Source organism: Mirounga angustirostris, unplaced genomic scaffold (genome assembly GCF_029215605.1).
Source record: "Mirounga angustirostris isolate CCGP_5_RB_7025 unplaced genomic scaffold, mMirAng1.0.hap1 SCAF_1, whole genome shotgun sequence".
Classification (NCBI taxonomy): Eukaryota; Metazoa; Chordata; class Mammalia; order Carnivora; family Phocidae; genus Mirounga; species Mirounga angustirostris.
In genome coordinates, this window is record NW_026991709.1 from 208,630,262 (window position 1) to 208,646,996 (window position 16,735).

The 16,735-nt window shown below is 54.6% G+C and overlaps 2 protein-coding genes across 2 annotated transcripts; one reads left to right on the plus strand and one right to left on the minus strand.

Annotated features, from left to right (window-relative positions):
• The first annotated feature begins 991 nt into the window (after positions 1–991).
• ANGPTL6 (angiopoietin like 6) lies at positions 992–7,442 on the plus strand. The gene is made up of 6 exons (XM_045863053.3): positions 992–1,177; positions 3,719–4,307; positions 5,004–5,181; positions 5,738–5,925; positions 6,007–6,277; positions 7,024–7,442. The coding sequence occupies exons 2-6, from the start codon at positions 3,726–3,728 to the stop codon at positions 7,212–7,214; spliced, it is 1,410 nt and encodes a 469-aa protein (XP_045719009.1). The 5' UTR covers positions 992–1,177; positions 3,719–3,725; the 3' UTR covers positions 7,215–7,442.
• On the minus strand, positions 6,968–11,975 carry SHFL (shiftless antiviral inhibitor of ribosomal frameshifting). Its single transcript, XM_045863054.3, has 8 exons — positions 11,661–11,975; positions 11,073–11,196; positions 10,828–10,877; positions 9,354–9,392; positions 9,037–9,186; positions 8,511–8,614; positions 8,233–8,387; positions 6,968–7,706 (listed from the first exon to the last, which is right to left on the minus strand). Exons 1-8 carry the CDS (start codon positions 11,679–11,681, stop codon positions 7,486–7,488), a joined length of 864 nt encoding a protein of 287 aa, XP_045719010.1. The 5' UTR covers positions 11,682–11,975; the 3' UTR covers positions 6,968–7,485.
• Between the last annotated feature and the right edge of the window lie 4,760 nt (positions 11,976–16,735).

The following is a 16,735-nucleotide window of genomic DNA, read 5'->3' on the forward strand; positions in this document are numbered from 1 at the left end:
TTTTGATCTCTCCTGTCTCTGTGTCTATCCCCATTTCTCTCTTCTCATCCCTTTTCCAGACTTCCCCTGTCTCTGTCCATCTCCCTCATGACTCTCCCCTCCTCTGTGTCTTGGACTCTCTCCCCCTTCTGTCAGTCCCTCTCTATGACTTATGAGGTTTCTTCTCTGCTGCCAATGGAGGAAGCTGGAGGGGGCTGTGGGTGGGGGGCCAAGGGGCCCAGTGTCGGGGGGGGGGACCAAGCCCAGGCCTGGGGCCCAGCCTGGCAGCCTCTCTGAGATCTGGGACGACCATTTCCTCTTTCAGCCCGGGAGTCCACTCGGGTTACGGTAGGAACTGGGCGAAGAGACTGCTCCCTGAGAGTGTGTCTGCAGGTCGGTGAGGCCTTTGTGCAGGTGGGAGACCCTAGTCCAGGCTCTGGGGGCCTCTGCATGAGTCTCTTTGTACCTCTGAGAAATGACTGCATGGTTACTTCTGCCTGTTTTTGTCCCTGCATGATCTGGCCTGAGGATGTGACGCTGTGTGTTGGAGACCAATGGGAACATGTGCACTGTGGTGGGCAGGTGGGCGGGTGCCAGGGGCTCACTGTACACCCAGTTAGCACCTCTGTGCTTGCCAGTGGGAGACCCCGTGTGCCTGGGTGTGTATGTGTCTGACACGCAGAACAGATGTACTCCACCCACAGGGTATTTTCCTTTAAGTCTCGGTCGTGTGTGTGTGTGTAGCCATATTTTGAACACACAGTTGCTGCGGGAATCTGTGCTGTTTCCAGTTGTGTCTTTATATGTGCCGCTGCCAGGCAAATCCGCAGACACACACACAGACTAGTCTCCCGGGGCCTGCAGCCTCCCACGCTCTGTGCTCCGCTGTGGGGGTAACGTCCGGAGCGCTGACCTGTGTTATCAGGCTCTGGTGGCCTGGGCAGGGGGATCTGGCAATTCTGGCTCAGTTCTCATGCGGGAAATGCTAAATATTTACAGTTGGAGCTCCTGGACTCAGCACACAGCTCTAGTCCCAGGCTCTGGGGGGACAGGGGTGGTTACCAAGCCTCCTCCCTCCTGCTCCCCCACCGGCCTCTCCCCATACTCACTCAGAGGCTTCTGCTGGACCTTCAGCTCCTCCTGGGACTTCTTGTGCCTGCTTCGCGCCTTGCCAGACTCAGGGTCTTGGTCCTGAGAGGTGAGAGGGCAGGAGGGCAGGAGGGCAGGGGGAGGCTGATTTTGTCTGTTTGGAGACCTGGGCTTCCCCAGGTTGAGATCCTGGAAGGCAGGGGATGTTGCACATATACAATCTGCCTCCAAGGGGTGTGGTCCATCCCTGTTGTGGGGGACCCGGTGTCTTCAAGGAGGGGGCAAGGAGAGCTCCTGCTTGGTGTGCAAGTATGAGAGTGCTCATGCCTTTCTCCAGCTCAGACTCCTCTGGGGTTCCCACCTCATTCAGGGTAAAACCCAGGTCCTCTTGAGGCCCATGAAGCCCTGCCCATTTTGTCCCGTTTCCTCCTCGCCCTCACCTCCTTCTGCTCTCCCCCTTGCTCACTCTGTTCCAGTCTTACAGGCCTCTCTGGTGTTCCTTGGGCACATCAAGCAAGGTCCTAGCTCAGGGTCTTCGCATTTGCTGTTCCCTCTGCCTGGAATGCTCTTACCCTTCTCTCTTTGTTCAGGTCTTTGCTCAAGTGTCATCTTCTTAGTAAGTCCTGACCCGTCTGTGTAAAATGGCCCCTCATCCCAGGACTCCCACCCCCTTCCTTACTTGAGTGTTCTCCTAAACACTTATCACCCTCTGAACTACCCACCATCTGCTTTCCCCACCTGAATGTTGGCTCCATGAGGGCAGGGATTTTTTTTGTCTGTGTTGGTCATGGCTGTGTCCCCATTGCCTGGAACAGCTCTCGGCACACAACAGGAACTAAAGGAGTGCTTGCTGAATGTGTGAACAAGGCAATGTGCGTGACAAGGAAGACCCCGGGGCACCCCTGTGTGGCCACCCAGGATGTCTGGCTTTGGACATAGTGGAACTTGGGGCATATGGGGGTGATGTGTGGACACGTGAGACATGTTCTGAGTGTGGGCAAGTGCATGTGAGAGGCATGTATGTTTTTGCCTGAGAGGCTGCAGGTGGGCGAACCCCAAGAATGAAGGCAATGGGGGCCAGGGGTAGGTGGCCTCAGTACATGCCCTCAAGTGAAGATACTTGTAGGAGCTCACCTATGTGAGCTGAGAACACTTGGGAGGGTGTAGCCGACCTGGGGCATGTAGGTGTTGAGGGGTGTGTCAGTGGCACCAGGCACTGAACAAAACCCAGACTCAGCCTCTGAGAGCTGATGTTTCAGTGGAGGAATTCAGATAATAAACAATGGCAAACAAATGAGGCAATTTCAGAGTGACAGATGCTAAAATGAAAAAGTTGGGACTGTGATAGGGAGTGTCCAGGAGGAGCAACACTAAATGGGGTTGTCAGGGAGGGCTTCTGAAGAGGGGACATGTGAGCTAAGACCTGAATAAAGAGAGAGGGGGAACCATGTTAAAATTCTGGGAAGAATGTTCTAGGGTGAGGAAACAGCAAGTGCAAAGGCCCTGAGGCAGGACTGTCCCTGGTGTGTTTGAGGAGCAGCAAGGAGGTCAGTGTGCCTGGGACAGAGTGAGTGAGTGAGCGGTGAGTGGGAGGGAGAAGAGGGCAGGGAGGGGACGGGAAGAGGGTGCAGGGCTTGTGGGGCACAGGAAGAGTTGGGGTTTTGCTCTGAGTGAGCTGGGGGCCATGAGGGGTTCTAGGAAAGGGAGAGACATGGCTTGACTCTGGCAGCTGTGGGATAAACAGACCAGAGGTTGAGGACAGACAACTGGAGGCCTGGGGGGCAGCCGCTGTAAGGAAATACAGATGGTGTCTTGAGCTGGGATCATGTTGGAGGATGATGACTGTGGGGGATGTGGAGAAATTCAGGGTCTAAACAGAAGGGCTGACAGGCCTGGCTAGTAGGTTGCATCTGCTGTGAAAAAAGAGAGACAGGGATGATTCTGGGGTTTTGGTCTGAGGACGTGGGAGATGGGGTGTCTGCTATTAGACTGAGTTAGTGAGACTTACCTCTCACCCCACCTCACTTCTTCCCACCCATTCTCCCTCTGCTTCTGCTCCAGCCTCCCAGAAGTACCTTTAATACACCAGGAACCGTCTAGCCTCAGGGCCTTTGCATTTGCTGTCCCCCCTGGCAGGGATGCTCTTCATCCTCAGACGTCCTCATGACTTCCTCCCTCACCTTCTTCAGGTGTTTGTTCAAATGTCACCTCCAGGACGTCTTCCCTCCTTTCAAATTGCGGGGACCTAGGTCCCCACATCTCTCCGCTGTTTTACTGCTATCTCAGCACCGTCTAATACACTCTATTAACCCCTATAGTTTATTTACTTTTATTTTGCCCATCAGGGCAGGAATTTTTGTGTTTTGTTCCCTACCGTATTCCCTAGAACTGAGGCTGGCACACAGCAAGCACTCAGTGAACGTTTGTTGAATGAATGCACGACATGCGGCCCCGCAGGGCGCCTGGGACTCAACGGACAGGCCAGGGTGGGATCCCATTTGGGCACTTCCAGATTGGGGGCCGGGGGGGTTCGGGGGGGAGACGAGCCTGTGTGGACCTGGAGCAACGCAGGTTCGGCCCAGCCTGAGAGCTGGGGGCCCAGGCTAGGCTCCCGGGGCTCCCCTCCTTCCCGTTCGTCCCCTGACTGCAGGTCGGCCATGTCGGCGCCACCGCTGCGCACGCTGCAGCTGCTGCTCCTGCTGGGTGCCACGTGGGCGCGGGCGGGCGGCCCGCGCTGCACCTACACCTTCGTGCTGCCCCAGCAGAAGTTCACCGGCGCCGTGTGCTGGAGCGGGCCGTCTGCCGCGCGCCCGGCCGCGGAGGCCGTGAACGCCAGCGAGGTGGCGGCGCTGCGCATGCGCGTGGGCCGCCACGAGGAGCTGCTGCGCGAACTTCAGCGGCTGGCGGCGGCCGACGGCGCGGTGGCGGGAGAGGTGCGCGCGCTGCGCAAAGAGAGCCGCGGCCTGAGCGCGCGCCTGGGCCAGTTGCGCGCGCAGCTGCAGCACGAGGCGGGGCCGGGGGCGGGGGCGGGGCCAGTCCCGGGGGCGGAGCCCGCCGCTCTGCTGGCGCTGCTTGGGGAGCGCGTGCTCAACGTGTCAGCGGAGGCGCAGCGCGCCGCCGCCAGTTTCCACCAGCTGGATGTCAAGTTCCGGGAGCTGGCGCAGCTGGTCACCCAGCAGAGTGGCCTCATCGCCCGCCTGGAGCGCCTGTGCCCGGGGGGCACGGGCGGGCAGCAGCAGGTAACCTCTAAGCTCGCCGGGAATCGTAGTCACTTCCTGTGTGCAGCATTTGTAAGACGGGGCTCCTGCGACCCCACGCGCGGCCTCTGATCCGCAGTTTTGAAAACCGAAAAGCCCCAAAACCCAGATTCCTACCTCTCCTCCCACAGCTCATTTGGGTCAGAACGCGACTGGTGGCTACCTAAAATCTTCACTTATCCGCTTAATATAAATATTCGCAGAGCCTGTAATCAAGCATATTATTATGTGAAGACCAAAGAGCCATGTTATGGAGGTGTTATGCGATATAAATATCTGCCCTGTGTTACTCTTTCTAACTGCTGCCATATTATCCTTAGTTCTGGAACATGGCTGGCCCTAATTTTGAATAAGATTGTTGCTCTGTGACAACCCACACCTTACAGGGCTGTTGGGAAGATTCTAATACTCATTGTTGGAGGTACTCTCATGATCCGTACTTTACAGAAAAGGAGTGTCAGAGGCACAGATCAGTTCAGCTGTGAACACCAGAGTGGGAATTTAGGCCCAGTTCTGCTCTTGACAGCTAGAGTTAGGCTTTGGGGAGTATCAGTTCTAGGGCTGGGACATGCCCCTGCCTGATCTCCCACCCATCTGGCTGTTGGGAAGAGTTGGGGGCCCAGCGTCTTTTCAGCTGAAGGCTAGTGCAATCACATCTGAGTCTCTTGGTCACCCCAGATCCTGCCACCACCCCTGGTGCCTGTGGTTCCTGTCAGTCTGGTGGGTGGCATTAATAACACCAGCAGGAGGCTAGATCCAGCTCCAGAGCCCCAGAGAGACCAGACCCTGAGACAGCAGGGGCCCTTGGCCTCTCCCATGCCTGCAGGGCACCCTGCTGTCCCCACCAAGCCAACAGGTAAGATGAGGGCAGGGCTGTTGAGGGTGTGAGGAGCTAGGGGATTCCCAGGGCAGTGTGGATAGAGGGAAATAGGAGCCAGGATTTTAATGGCAGATTTCTCTCATGGTAAGGAGACGGGGGGAAATGATGCTTTTATCCTGGTGATGGAACAAGGAGCTATGGCTCTCATTTTGATAAAGACCAGAATTCTTACTGGGGTATGAAGACGGGAAAGGAGGTACTTTTCCTTTGATGAGGGGACAGGGAATTTAGGACTGCTTATTGGTGAGCATTTAAGCTAGTTCAGAGTATCACGTTCAGGATTTCTATTCTGGTGAGATTGTAGAGCCCAGATTTAAGTACCCCAGGCTCCATATTTGCTGTAGTGAGAAAAGAATGAACTAGAATCTTAACTCAGGGAAGGAAATGGATATTGGGGCTCTTATTTTGGTCAGGGAATGGGAGAGGCAGGACTGCTATTCTGGTGAGGGGATGAGATGAGAATCAGGACTCTTCTCCCAGTAAGGGGTTGGTTGGTCCAGGCTGTGCCTTCCCCCTATCTCTGTACCCACAGGTCCGTGGCAGGATTGTGCAGAGGCCCACCAGGCAGGCCATAGGCAGAGCGGCGTGTATGAGCTGCGACTGGGCCGGCACGTAAGGTCAGTGTGGTGTGAGCAACAGCTGGAGGGTGGAGGCTGGACTGTGATCCAAAGGCGGCAAGATGGCTCTGTCAACTTCTTCACTACCTGGCAGCACTACAAGGTGGGCGTGGATGGGTAGGGGCAAGGCTGGGCAGAGGGTGGGGGACCTGCTTCTGACCTTCTGACTTCCCTGTCCTGCCAGGTGGGCTTCGGGCAGCCTGATGGGGAATATTGGCTGGGCCTGGAACCTGTGCATCAGCTGACCAGCCGTGGGGACCACGAGTTACTGGTGCTCCTGGAGGACTGGGGAGGGCGTGGGGCACGTGCCCGTTATGATAGTTTCTCCTTGGAGCCTGAGAGCGACCACTATCGCCTTCGGCTTGGCCAGTACCATGGAGATGCTGGAGACTCTCTTTCCTGGCACAATGACAAGCCTTTCAGCACCGTGGATAGGGACCGAGACTCCTATTCTGGTAAGGAGAGCTCTTTTTCTGGTGGGGAGTGGGGATGGGAGGTGGGACTCCTAGGGAGGGATGGAAAAGAATGAAAAGGAGTGGGGTGAAACTTCCCTCTGGTGAGGATCAGGGTAAGCAAGAGAAGAGAGGAGAGGACTTTTATTCTGGTGAGGGGATGGAGAGCCTAGATTCCTTCTTTGATGAGGCAAATTCCTTCCTAATAAGAGAAGATTCCTGGGGCGCCTGGATGGCTCAGTTGGTTAAGCGACTGCCTTTGGCTCAGGTCATGATCCTGGAGTCCCTGGATCCGATCGGGCTCCCTGCTCGGCAGGGAGTCTGCTTCTCCCTCTGACCCTCCCCCCTCTCATGTGCTTTCTCTCTCTCAAATAAAATCTTTAAAAAAAAAAAAAGTCAAGATTCCTGTTCTGGTAAAAGGCAGGGTGTGAGAACGAGGAGTCTTATTCTAGAAAGGAAGTAGGTAACATTCCCCCCCCCCCCCCATAAAGGTAGAGCTCCTGGTTTTCAGAAAGGGTGGAAAAGGTGTAACTTGTACTTTGGTAGGGCGATAGGGAAGGAATTAAAGCTATTACTCTAAAAAAGAAAATGGGGCCAGGATTCTTACTCTGGGGAGGAAAGAGAGGATCGAGGTTATATTCAGTAAGAGTGAGAAGGGCCAGGGGATGCCTGACAAAAGCCTTGCACTAGTGAGGCAGTGGTAGAGGCTTTTATTTTGGTGACAGGATATGGGTTTTCTCGCCCCTCAGGTAACTGTGCCTTGTACCATCGGGGAGGCTGGTGGTACCACGCCTGTGCCCACTCGAACCTCAACGGCGTGTGGCACCGTGGTGGCCATTACCGCAGCCGCTACCAAGACGGCGTCTACTGGGCCGAGTTTCGTGGCGGGGCTTACTCTCTCAAGAAGGCCGCCATGCTGATCCGGCCCCTGAAGCTGTGACCATCCGTCCGTCTGTCCCCCAGGTCCCAGGGGACATTTGTCAGCAGGAGCCCAAGTTGTCCTGGCCACACTTGCTTTGTGACTTAGCGGGGGCCGCATCCCACAGTCTGTCCTGTTGTCCCCCTGAAAACGGGACCCAGGAGTCCCCCTGCTGGCATCTCAGACCCAAATGGCTCCAGAAGGGTGTTTAGATCGCAGTTTGAGCTCATATTTTATAACAACACAAAATCTCCACAGAGTGTGTCTGGCTTGCATCTGCCCCTGTCAGGGGTCACTCCCTGTGCCCACCCTCCTCCTCCTCTTCCTCCAGTTCCTCCTTTAGGTCCTCCAGGATGAGGTTGTCCAGGTCTTCCAGGAGGCCCCCCTGGCTCAGGCAGGTGGCCACAGTGGAGCCACTGCTGATGTGGGGGTTGCTGGGGTGCAGGACTTTGGGCAGGTGGTTCTGCTTTCGGCTCTTGGGGTGTGCGCAGGACGTCCCAGGCATGTGGGGCTCTGGGGAGGGAGAGGTTCTGAGGCCATCTAAGACTCTGGGGGCAAAGGGGCTGCAGCCCATGGGGTGTTCTGGAGAGGGGAGGGGCCTGGGCCAGAACTACAGGAAACTCAGAGATGAAAAGTCACAGGTGTCGAAGCCATGACAGACCCAGGGACATGGGCATCGCCTGAGACTATAGGACATAAAACAGGAACCGAGAAGAGACCACGGGGCAGAGGCCGAGGCCATGGAACATTGGGGTGAAACCACTGAGCCTCAGGGGCAAGACCACAGAATGTGGCTGATGGATATTAGGTGGGGCAGGGTCTTGGGTGGTGTTGGGGCAGCCATGGAAGATGCGAAAGGAGGGGCTGATGCCATGGGATGAGCTAAGTGGCTCTGGGGACCGAGGCCTTAGGAGGCATGTGGGAGAAGCAGGCAGGGACCTTGGTACGTAAGGCCCCAGAGGTGGATGTCCCAGGAGTCAAGGTCAAGTAGACTGCCCCGAGTTGAGGGGAGGTCATGGGGGACATGCCAGGCCCTCACCTCGCCGGTTGTAGCAATCGGCAGCCGAGCAGGAGTGGGTGTGGGTGCTGCGGCGGTCGGTGTCCCGGTCCCAGCGTGGAGGGAGGATCCGTGTTGGATACACGGGGAAGCCGCACCCGTAGCAGGGGGATGAGGACCCCATCTGTGCCCAGCCCCTGGGGGCGGGCAGGGCCGTGAGGGTCCAAAGGTAAGGCCTGGGCCAGGGTGGGGCCAGGGCAGGACAGGGCTGGGGTGGGGTGGGGCAGGGCAGAGGGTGGGGTGGGGGTCAGCACCCTCACCGGAAGTTGTGCCGACACCTCGGGCAGTGGAACTCAGCCACACCCCACATCTTGTCACATGGCACTGGCTCATAGCGCTTTCGACACTTCCTGCACCGGGACACCTGGGTGTGTAGAGTGGGGAGCAGGCTCGCTGTCAGAGGGGCGCCCCAGGAGCTCGAACAGTGGCCGCAGTGGGAATAGGTACCCCACGGAAATTGGCAAACACTACAAATCTGGGGTTCTCCCGCCACCTCCCTGCACTAGCTGGGCTACTAAGCATTTACCAGAAGCACACCACTGATTGGGGGTTCCAAATCCAGACCTGGGATTGTGGTTTTGGGGTCAGGTTTGATTTCTGGGGCAGCTGTCAAACTGTGGAGTCAGAGGTCGGGCTCTGGGGATAAGGGTGGAGCTGGAGGGGCAGATGGATGGGGTCCCAGATGGAGACTGAGCTCTGAGACTGCAGGTCAGGGGCTGGGCTCTCGGGGGTCGATATTCTTAGGTCAGAGGTGCGGACCCTGAAGTGGGGGGGTCAGGTTATCACCTCCTTCCTCTGGGGTACGCGCCGCCACCAGACATGGTCACAGGAGGAACAGGCAAACTGCCGATCCACGGCGGGAATGAGGTCTTCCTGGGCGCGTTGGAACATGCGGAGGTTGGCTTCTGTCAGTGGCAGGAGGGAGGTCGCCACATCCTGCACGATGGGGACAAGAGGGTGTCACGCCTCCTCCGCGAACATAAACACATCAGCCCTCTTCCCTCTACATATATGTCTCCTCTCCTCATCCATGGATGCCCTCCATTCTCCCCCATGGATGTCCTCCTCACTCCACCTGCCCCTATCCCATACCTTGGACTCACCTGGATGTCCTGGTCCTGCTTCATATCCTCTGGTGGGTCCTGGATGGAGACATCAGGGGCAGAAACTGGGGATGCCGCTCAGACCTCTTTTTACCATTATTTGCTGGGGTGGGGCTCCTGGACAGGGAGGCAGGGTCCTGGCCCCATATGAGTAGGGAGTCCCTAACTCAGGAGCAGCTTATAGAGGGCAAGGTGCATGGCCCCAGTTATCCTCACAGTCATCTTGAGGGGGGGCACACCTATTATCCCCACTGCTCAGATAAACTGAGGCTCTGAGCAGGAAGAGGGGTTGCCTGAGATCACCCTGAGTGAGCATGGCCGAAAAGGCCTGGACCCCATGCTTCCCTTCCTGCTGGTAAATGCCACACACTTGGTGGCATTGTGACGGGTCGCCTCTTTGAGTCCACGCTGCTTTAGGCTAAGTGCTTGGGCTCTGGATTCAGATAGATGCAGGTTCCAATCCAAACCACTCCCCCTGCATCCCGAATGAGGAGGATCTCAGAGTGGCGCCACGGTTGAAATCCCAGTTGCCACCTGCTTTCTCTATGAACCTGGCAGGTGACTTCGTCACTCTCCATCTCAGTTCCCTTGTCTGTAAAATGGACGTGATAAATAACAGGACCTGTCTCAATGGATCAGTATGGGGATGAAATTCAAGGAAACCCTACTGCAGGGGGAGTGCTCACTTTCCTGTTATTATTTTTTTCTTTATTTTAAGTAGGCTCCACACTCGATGTGGGGTTTGAACTCATGACCCTGAGAAAGAGTCGCATGCTCCCCGCCAACTAAGCCAGCTAGGCGCCCCTCCCATTATATTTATCATACCCTTTACATGTGTAAACGTAAAGAATACAATACATACCTTATATTCTTTAACAACTATGGGGGGGTGCTTTCAGGCAGGTGAAATCCATAGTGCGCTGGCCACCAGTCATTTAAGGGGTAAAGTAGCCATGTCGTACCTGTGCCTCAAAGCCTTTCATTCATTCATTCATCACATGGGCTCCCTGCCCCTCTCTCCTCCCCCATTTCCTATTTATCCTAGCCTGTTTGCGTGTTCCTTTGCTCACTCTGTTCCCTCTTCCAGGAAGAACCTTCCCAACCCTCTCCTCCCCTCACCCCCCACTTCCCTGAATTACTTCTCCTCAGCCTTAAAGAGCTGGCACCACCCCTTCCAGGAAGGCTTCCCTGACCTCCCGGGGTCCTCTATAAGGACACTAATCCTGATTTGTTTCACTGCCTAGTTTCATGTCTCTCTCTCCCACTTAATATCACCCACAAGTAACGAGCAGTGCCTACAGTTTGCAGTCTCCCTGGTCGGACACATGACTGAAAGGTGAGTAAGTCAATGTGGATCATGAAGTGGGGACTGGTGGTGCACAGAAGAGGCTCATTATGGATCCTCCAGGTCCCTTTTGTCCCCTCTCCCCAGCTACCCCATCCTTTGACGGGGGGGGGGGGGGGGGCAGTTTACCTGGGCATCCAGGTCATTACTCAGTTCCTGTCCATCTTGCTGCTTTACCCCTGGTGGCAAGAGTAAGTGTAAGTAAAAGATCCTTGAAGAATCTTGTGGGAGTTTCAGGGTTCCCCAGAGCCCCTGTATAGACCCTCCTCAGGAGATGATCTCAGCGTCTCTTCCTACCCTTAACGCAGACCACACCTCCTCTGCGCGCTCCCGGTTCCCAACCCCTACCCGGGCCGGGACCCCAGCCGGCTCACCGTACACGATGGAGCGCCCCACTCCCGTGTGGTCGCTGCCAAATTTCTTCATCAGAGTCCCCGCCTTCTTGGAGGATACCTTCCCATGAAACTTCTCCCGGAGGCGCCGGACGCTTTTCTCCAGCTTGGGTGGGCAAAGGGGGGTTCCGATCGAGTAAGGAGGGGAGCGATTGCCCCTCCTCCATCTCCAGGCATCCTTCTCCCATCCTGAACTTGACCCTTGGTTTTGGCCTCCTCCTCCACCCCCATCCCTCTACGGCATTTCCTGTTAAAAGCCAAAGTCCCCACAGGGTATTGGGGGAGGGAGCGGACTGGGGCGAGCGTCCCAAGCTAAGGGAGGAGGCCGGCCAGGTAACCCCTGGCCTCTGACCCTTGACCCTGCAGCCCCCGCTTTTCCTCGAGGAGGCCGCATCTCATTCTGGGGGATGTGGCGATCATTCTCCTTCCGGGGGCGGGCGGCCGAGTGCCAGCCAGGGGGAAGGTCTGGGCTTCGGATGGAGTCCCCAGAACTGCGAAGCCCCTCCGCGCCCCCGGCCCCTCCCCGGCGCCTCTCGCGAGCCCCCCCGCCCAGCCGTAGCCATCTCCTACCTCCACACCTTCTTGAGACATGGTGGCGGCGGCGCAGGTTCCCGCGAGGGTCCGCACTGCGCGCTCGGAGCCGCCTTACCTGGGCGCGCCCGCGGGTCCAGCAGCCGCGCAGGGCAGGGGGCGGGGCCTCCGGGCGGCCCCGCCCTTCCTTCCCGGCCCCCTCTTTCGCTTTCGATTGCCGGGGGTGACGGGTGGACGGGGCGCTCTGGCTCCGCCCGGGCTCCGCCTCTTGCTCTTGCGCCCCAGACCCGGGCGGGCGCCCGGGGTCTGCACCCTGCTGCGGAGCGCGCGGACCTCGGGCGGTGGAGGCGGCGCGGCCTCTGCAGTCGGTCACATGTCCCCACGCTGCGCGGGGTCCGCGTCTTCACGTCCCTCGTGGGGGCGGGGCCGCATTGGAAGGCCGCCGCGAATCTCCGTGTCCCTCTCAGCTCGCGCTCCCCCACTTCATCGCTCTCCCTCCTCCGCTCCCTCAGGAATCGGGCACAAATTAGGACCTGCGCCCCCTGCTCGCTCTGAGTCTCGTACGCGGCTGCGTCTCCTTTCCCAACCTCAGTTTACTCCTCTGTAAAATGGGGATGCTACAGTGGCTACATCTTGGTTATGTGTGTCTGCCAGGATTCGAGACCTGGGGTAGAGCGCGCACTAGCACCTGGCATATGGAAGGCTAACTAGTCACTGGGCCAACCTACTGTGTGCCACAGCCAAAGGAGCAGGTAGTTGGGCGAAGGGGAAGATGCTTGTTAAAAATAGAAGTTACTGGTCCCTAGCAGTCTGGCAGCAGCATGTAGTCTAGGGGTTCCTGGGAATCTGCACTGTAAATCGGAAGGTTGAGAATCCTCTTGGCTAGCACAATTTTTAAATTTTTTCTAAAGCAGGCTCCACACCCAAGGTGGGGCTTGAACGGGTGACCTTGAGATCCAGAGTCACATGCTCCACCCGCTGAGCCAGCCAGGGGCCCCTATTACATAAAGATATTCTTTAACAAACACACCAAAAAATGGAGATTTAAAAATCTAGGTGTTCTCATGTTTTCTACTTGACCTCCAGAACTTTGTCTGTGGGTCTGTGCACCCCGTCTGGAGCCTATTAGTGAATATAAACAGTTCACAGTTCTTTGTGACTGAATGTGGAATTTCAAGTGGGGAGGGGTGCATGTAGGTGGCATAGAGTACCTGGGATTTTATCCTGAAGGAAGTGGGGAGGTGTGGAGGCGCTCTCTTGTTATACATATGTACAGTATATATAATATATGGTATATAATTATTACTTACCCAGTGGAGAGGGAGGGGTGGGTGGCAAGCAGACAGGAAACAGGTGGGAGACCCATCCACCTCCAACATGAACAAGATCTTCTAAATTTTTTTTTGAGAGAGAGAGAGAGAGAGCGGGGGGGGGGGGGAGGGGGAGGCTAGTGGTGAGCAGAGGGAGAGGGAGAGAGAGAATCTTAAGTTCCCCACCCAGCATGAGCCCGACGCAAGGCTCGATCTCACAATCCCGAGATCATGTCCTGAGAGGAAACCAAGAGTTGGACGCTTAACTGACTGAGCCACCCGGGCGCCCCCAGATCTGCTAGAGTCTCATAATAATGGCCATCATATCGAGCTCTTACTCTGCACCAGGCACCGTTCCAGTCACGGAGCATCAAACTGTCTCGTATAGTTTTTGTGCATCAGGAATTTAGAAATGGTTTTGCTAGACTTTCTGGCTCAGGGTTTCTCATAAATATTGTAGTCAAGATGTTGGCCAGGGCTGCAGTCACCTGAATGTTTGACTGGGGCTGGAGGGTCCATTCGACATGGCTGGCTGGCAGGTGCTGGTTGTCGGTGGGATGGCCCAATTCCTCCCTCCTTGGGCTGCTTGAGTATACCCCCAACTTGGCAGCTGCCCTCCCCAGGGCAGGGGATCCAACAAGAGAAGAAAAGCCAGGTGGGAGTTGCATCTTCTATGACCTAGTGTTGGAAGCCTCACGGCATCACTTCTACTGCCACCTTTTGTATGTTAAAATCGAGTCACTAGATCCGGCTAGTGTTCTGGAGAGGGGAAGCAAGACCCCTCCTTCTGCTGCCTGCCATTCTCCCATCTCCTGCTGGAGCCTCACATTGGCTGCACCAGAAGGCAGGGAGAGCAAGGGAGCCAGCCATGCTGTTAGCCTCTCAGGGCAGTTGATCCGGAAGGACAAACAGAAGATATAACCAGAGCATTGAATTTTGGCAATTGTGGATGGACAGAGAAACAAACATTTCCAGCGATCACATGGGGGCACTGCCTACCCACCAGCAGTTTTCTGAGCTCTGTGGCCATCTTGGCTTGTTTGTGCGGTGGTAGGAGCATTACTGCATTTATCTTCTGTCTTTACAGAAAGGTGTGGATAGGGAGAAAATGGATGTGCTGATAACAGTGATAAGAAGTAGCCCCTGGGCATCAGCGTGGTTCAGTCAGTTAAGCGTCCCACTCTTGACTTGGGCTCAGTTCCTGATCTCAGGGTCCTGAGATCAAGCCCCAAGGCGGGCTCTGCACCCAGAGGGAAGTCTACTTGATATCCTCTCTCTCCTTCTCCCTCTGCCCCTCCCCTCAGTCTCTCTCTTTCTCTATCTCAAATAAATAAATAAATCTTAAAAAGAAAAAAGAAGTGTAGCCTCTGACATGTTGGTATAATTGAGTCAAAGACTGAGCCCTTACTGATCCATCCATTTGATGTAGTTTTGGAATGTTGGTAAGGTTTGGTGGGGTGAGGTCTGGAGCCGATGGCCAAGAAAGAATTCATGAGACATCTTTTTTTTTTTTTTAAAGATTTTCTTTATTTATTTGACAGAGAGAGACACAGCGAGAGAGGGAACACAAGCAGGGGGAGTGGGAGAGGGAGAAGCAGGCTCCCCGCAGAGCAGGGAGCCCCATGCGGGGCTCGATCTCAGGACCCTGGGATCATGACCTGAGCTGAAGGCAGTCGCTTAACCAACTGAGCCACCCAGGCGCCCTTCATGAGACATCTTTGGTGCAAAATGGTGGTTTTATTAAACATAGGGACGGGACCTGTGGGCAGAAAGAGCAGCACTGGGGTCATGAGGAGTGGTCCATTGCATACTTTCAAGTTGGGAGGGGGTAGGGATATAGCGTAAGTGTCTAAGCACTTTTGGAAGCAAGGTTTCCAGGACCTTGAGGGGGCTAGCTTCTTGTTGGGAAAAGGTCATTTATTACCGTCTAATAAAACCTTAGTCATGAGACCCTTCAGATGTATATCAGTGGGCCATATACTTGGGGGATGACTGCCAGCATGTATCTTGGGGGGTTTAGAGATAAATGTAGCTTCCAAAAGAATTTTTATATTTTAAAGTAGGCTTACAGGTAGGGGGGAGGGGGGCCGGGCTAGGATTGTCTTTTGCCCTTAGCAAAGTGTCAACATCGAAGCAGTTGAGTTCCTAGAGGAATGTCACTTTGCCTGTTTCAAGGACTTGTTAATGGGTTGTAGGTAGTAAGGAAATTTAATTATTTTTCTTCTGCCTTTGTTTCCCACATTGTATTAATGATATATACCAAAAAAGAGTCATTGAGGGGTCCATGACCTGACCTGGGCAGGTTGGTCAGGGAGGACTTCCTGGAGGAGGTGCCCCTTGAGCTGAAATCCTAACACTGTGAAACACTGTGCCAAGCGTTTGAAACTATGTATTTCATATAATCTTCATAGCACCTCCACGAAGGGGATGAGATTATTACAAATGGGAAAACAGGTTCAGGAACTTACCCTAGGTCTCTTTGAAGGGTGAATAATTGTTTCCTAGTTGAAGAGGCACAGACTGTGCACATGAGGTGGGAAGCAGTTCGGTCCATTACAGGAAGCTAAAGGCCACTGGGGTTGGGGGCAAGTGGAGGGAAGGGAAGCTCATGTCAAAAGAAACAAATCTTTCAGCTGGATCCTTTGAGGCTTAAGCTGGGTGACCAGTTTAATTATGGAGGCAATGGACACAATTGGAGCATGTGTGTGCTTTTCATAAAATAGTCAATTTCCCCTCAATTTAACCAAATGAAGAAACTTGGGAATGCCCAGAGTTGGAGGTATGGGGAAACAGGAAATCTCCAAATTGTTAGCAAGGGCATCTCTTGGTAGAACCTTTGGGGAGGGCAACTTGGCAAAACCTACTAAGGCAATATGCATGCTGTTTTAACCATTTCTTTCATGTTCTGTGTTCTGATGCTTTGACATCTTGGTGGGACGGCCCCTCCCTGGGCACACACACCAACCATTTGTATGTGTTTCTGCATGCGATCTCCACACTACCTTTACTTTCTGCATTGCATATTTCTCTAACAATTGAATTTTTTGTTGCCAACAAGCACCCATCACTTTTGTAAGCAGGACCAAACAATACACAATAAGATAAATCCAATTACTTTAAAAAATAACATGTATGAAATCCTGGAAATACATCTTGGACAATGACATCTAAGAGATGAAAAGTACTTCGGGATTTCATACTTGGCGTAGTCCTTAGTAAATGGGATGTTCTTTACAGCACAGAAATCTATTGTTTGAGTTTTGCGAAATGAGCTTCAAACACATTTCCAGGAATGCATTATGTGCAAAGGTTGGGTAACATGTTTGGGTCTCTGCTCAAATGAATTCAGTAAGTGGAAAAATTACAGTGGCTGAAATACCTGGAGTGTATCCAGGGCTCGCTGGGTGCCTGGCTCTCTGTGCGGTGTCCTCAGGGCTATGGGTCATTCATTCATTCCTCCACCCTCTGGCTTCTGTGCCACTGTCTCTTTTTCAGATGATGAATCTGAGTTTCAGAGTGATTAAGCGAAGTATGCAGGATACCCAGCTTATAAGCAACATAGTCAGGACTTGAATGCGGGCCTGCTGATCACAACACTTCTTCAAGCTAGAATGGAGGACAGGAAGTATACAGGTCAAGGGAGTACACTTCGGAACCCTTCTGGGTTTGAGTCAATTGCTAACTCCTTTTTTTTTTTTTTTGAAAGATTTTATTTATTTATTTGACACAGAGAGACACAGCGAGAGAGGGAACACAAGCAGGGGGAGTGGGAGAGGGAGAAGCAGGCTCTCTGCTGAGCAGGGA

Coding starts and splice junctions, on each gene's coding strand:
- SHFL (XM_045863054.3), bottom strand. CDS start 11,681: ATGTCTCAAGAAGGTGTGGAG. Junction 10,878..11,072: donor GGGGCGCTCCATCGTGTACG/GTGAGCCGGCTG, acceptor TCTTGCCACCAG/GGGTAAAGCAGCAAGATGGA. Junction 8,388..8,510: donor AGGTGTCGGCACAACTTCCG/GTGAGGGTGCTG, acceptor GCCCGCCCCCAG/GGGCTGGGCACAGATGGGGT.
- ANGPTL6 (XM_045863053.3), top strand. CDS start 3,726: ATGTCGGCGCCACCGCTGCGCACGCTGCAGCTGCTGCTCCTGCTGGGT. Junction 5,182..5,737: donor TGTCCCCACCAAGCCAACAG/GTAAGATGAGGG, acceptor CTGTACCCACAG/GTCCGTGGCAGGATTGTGCA. Junction 6,278..7,023: donor GGACCGAGACTCCTATTCTG/GTAAGGAGAGCT, acceptor CTCGCCCCTCAG/GTAACTGTGCCTTGTACCAT.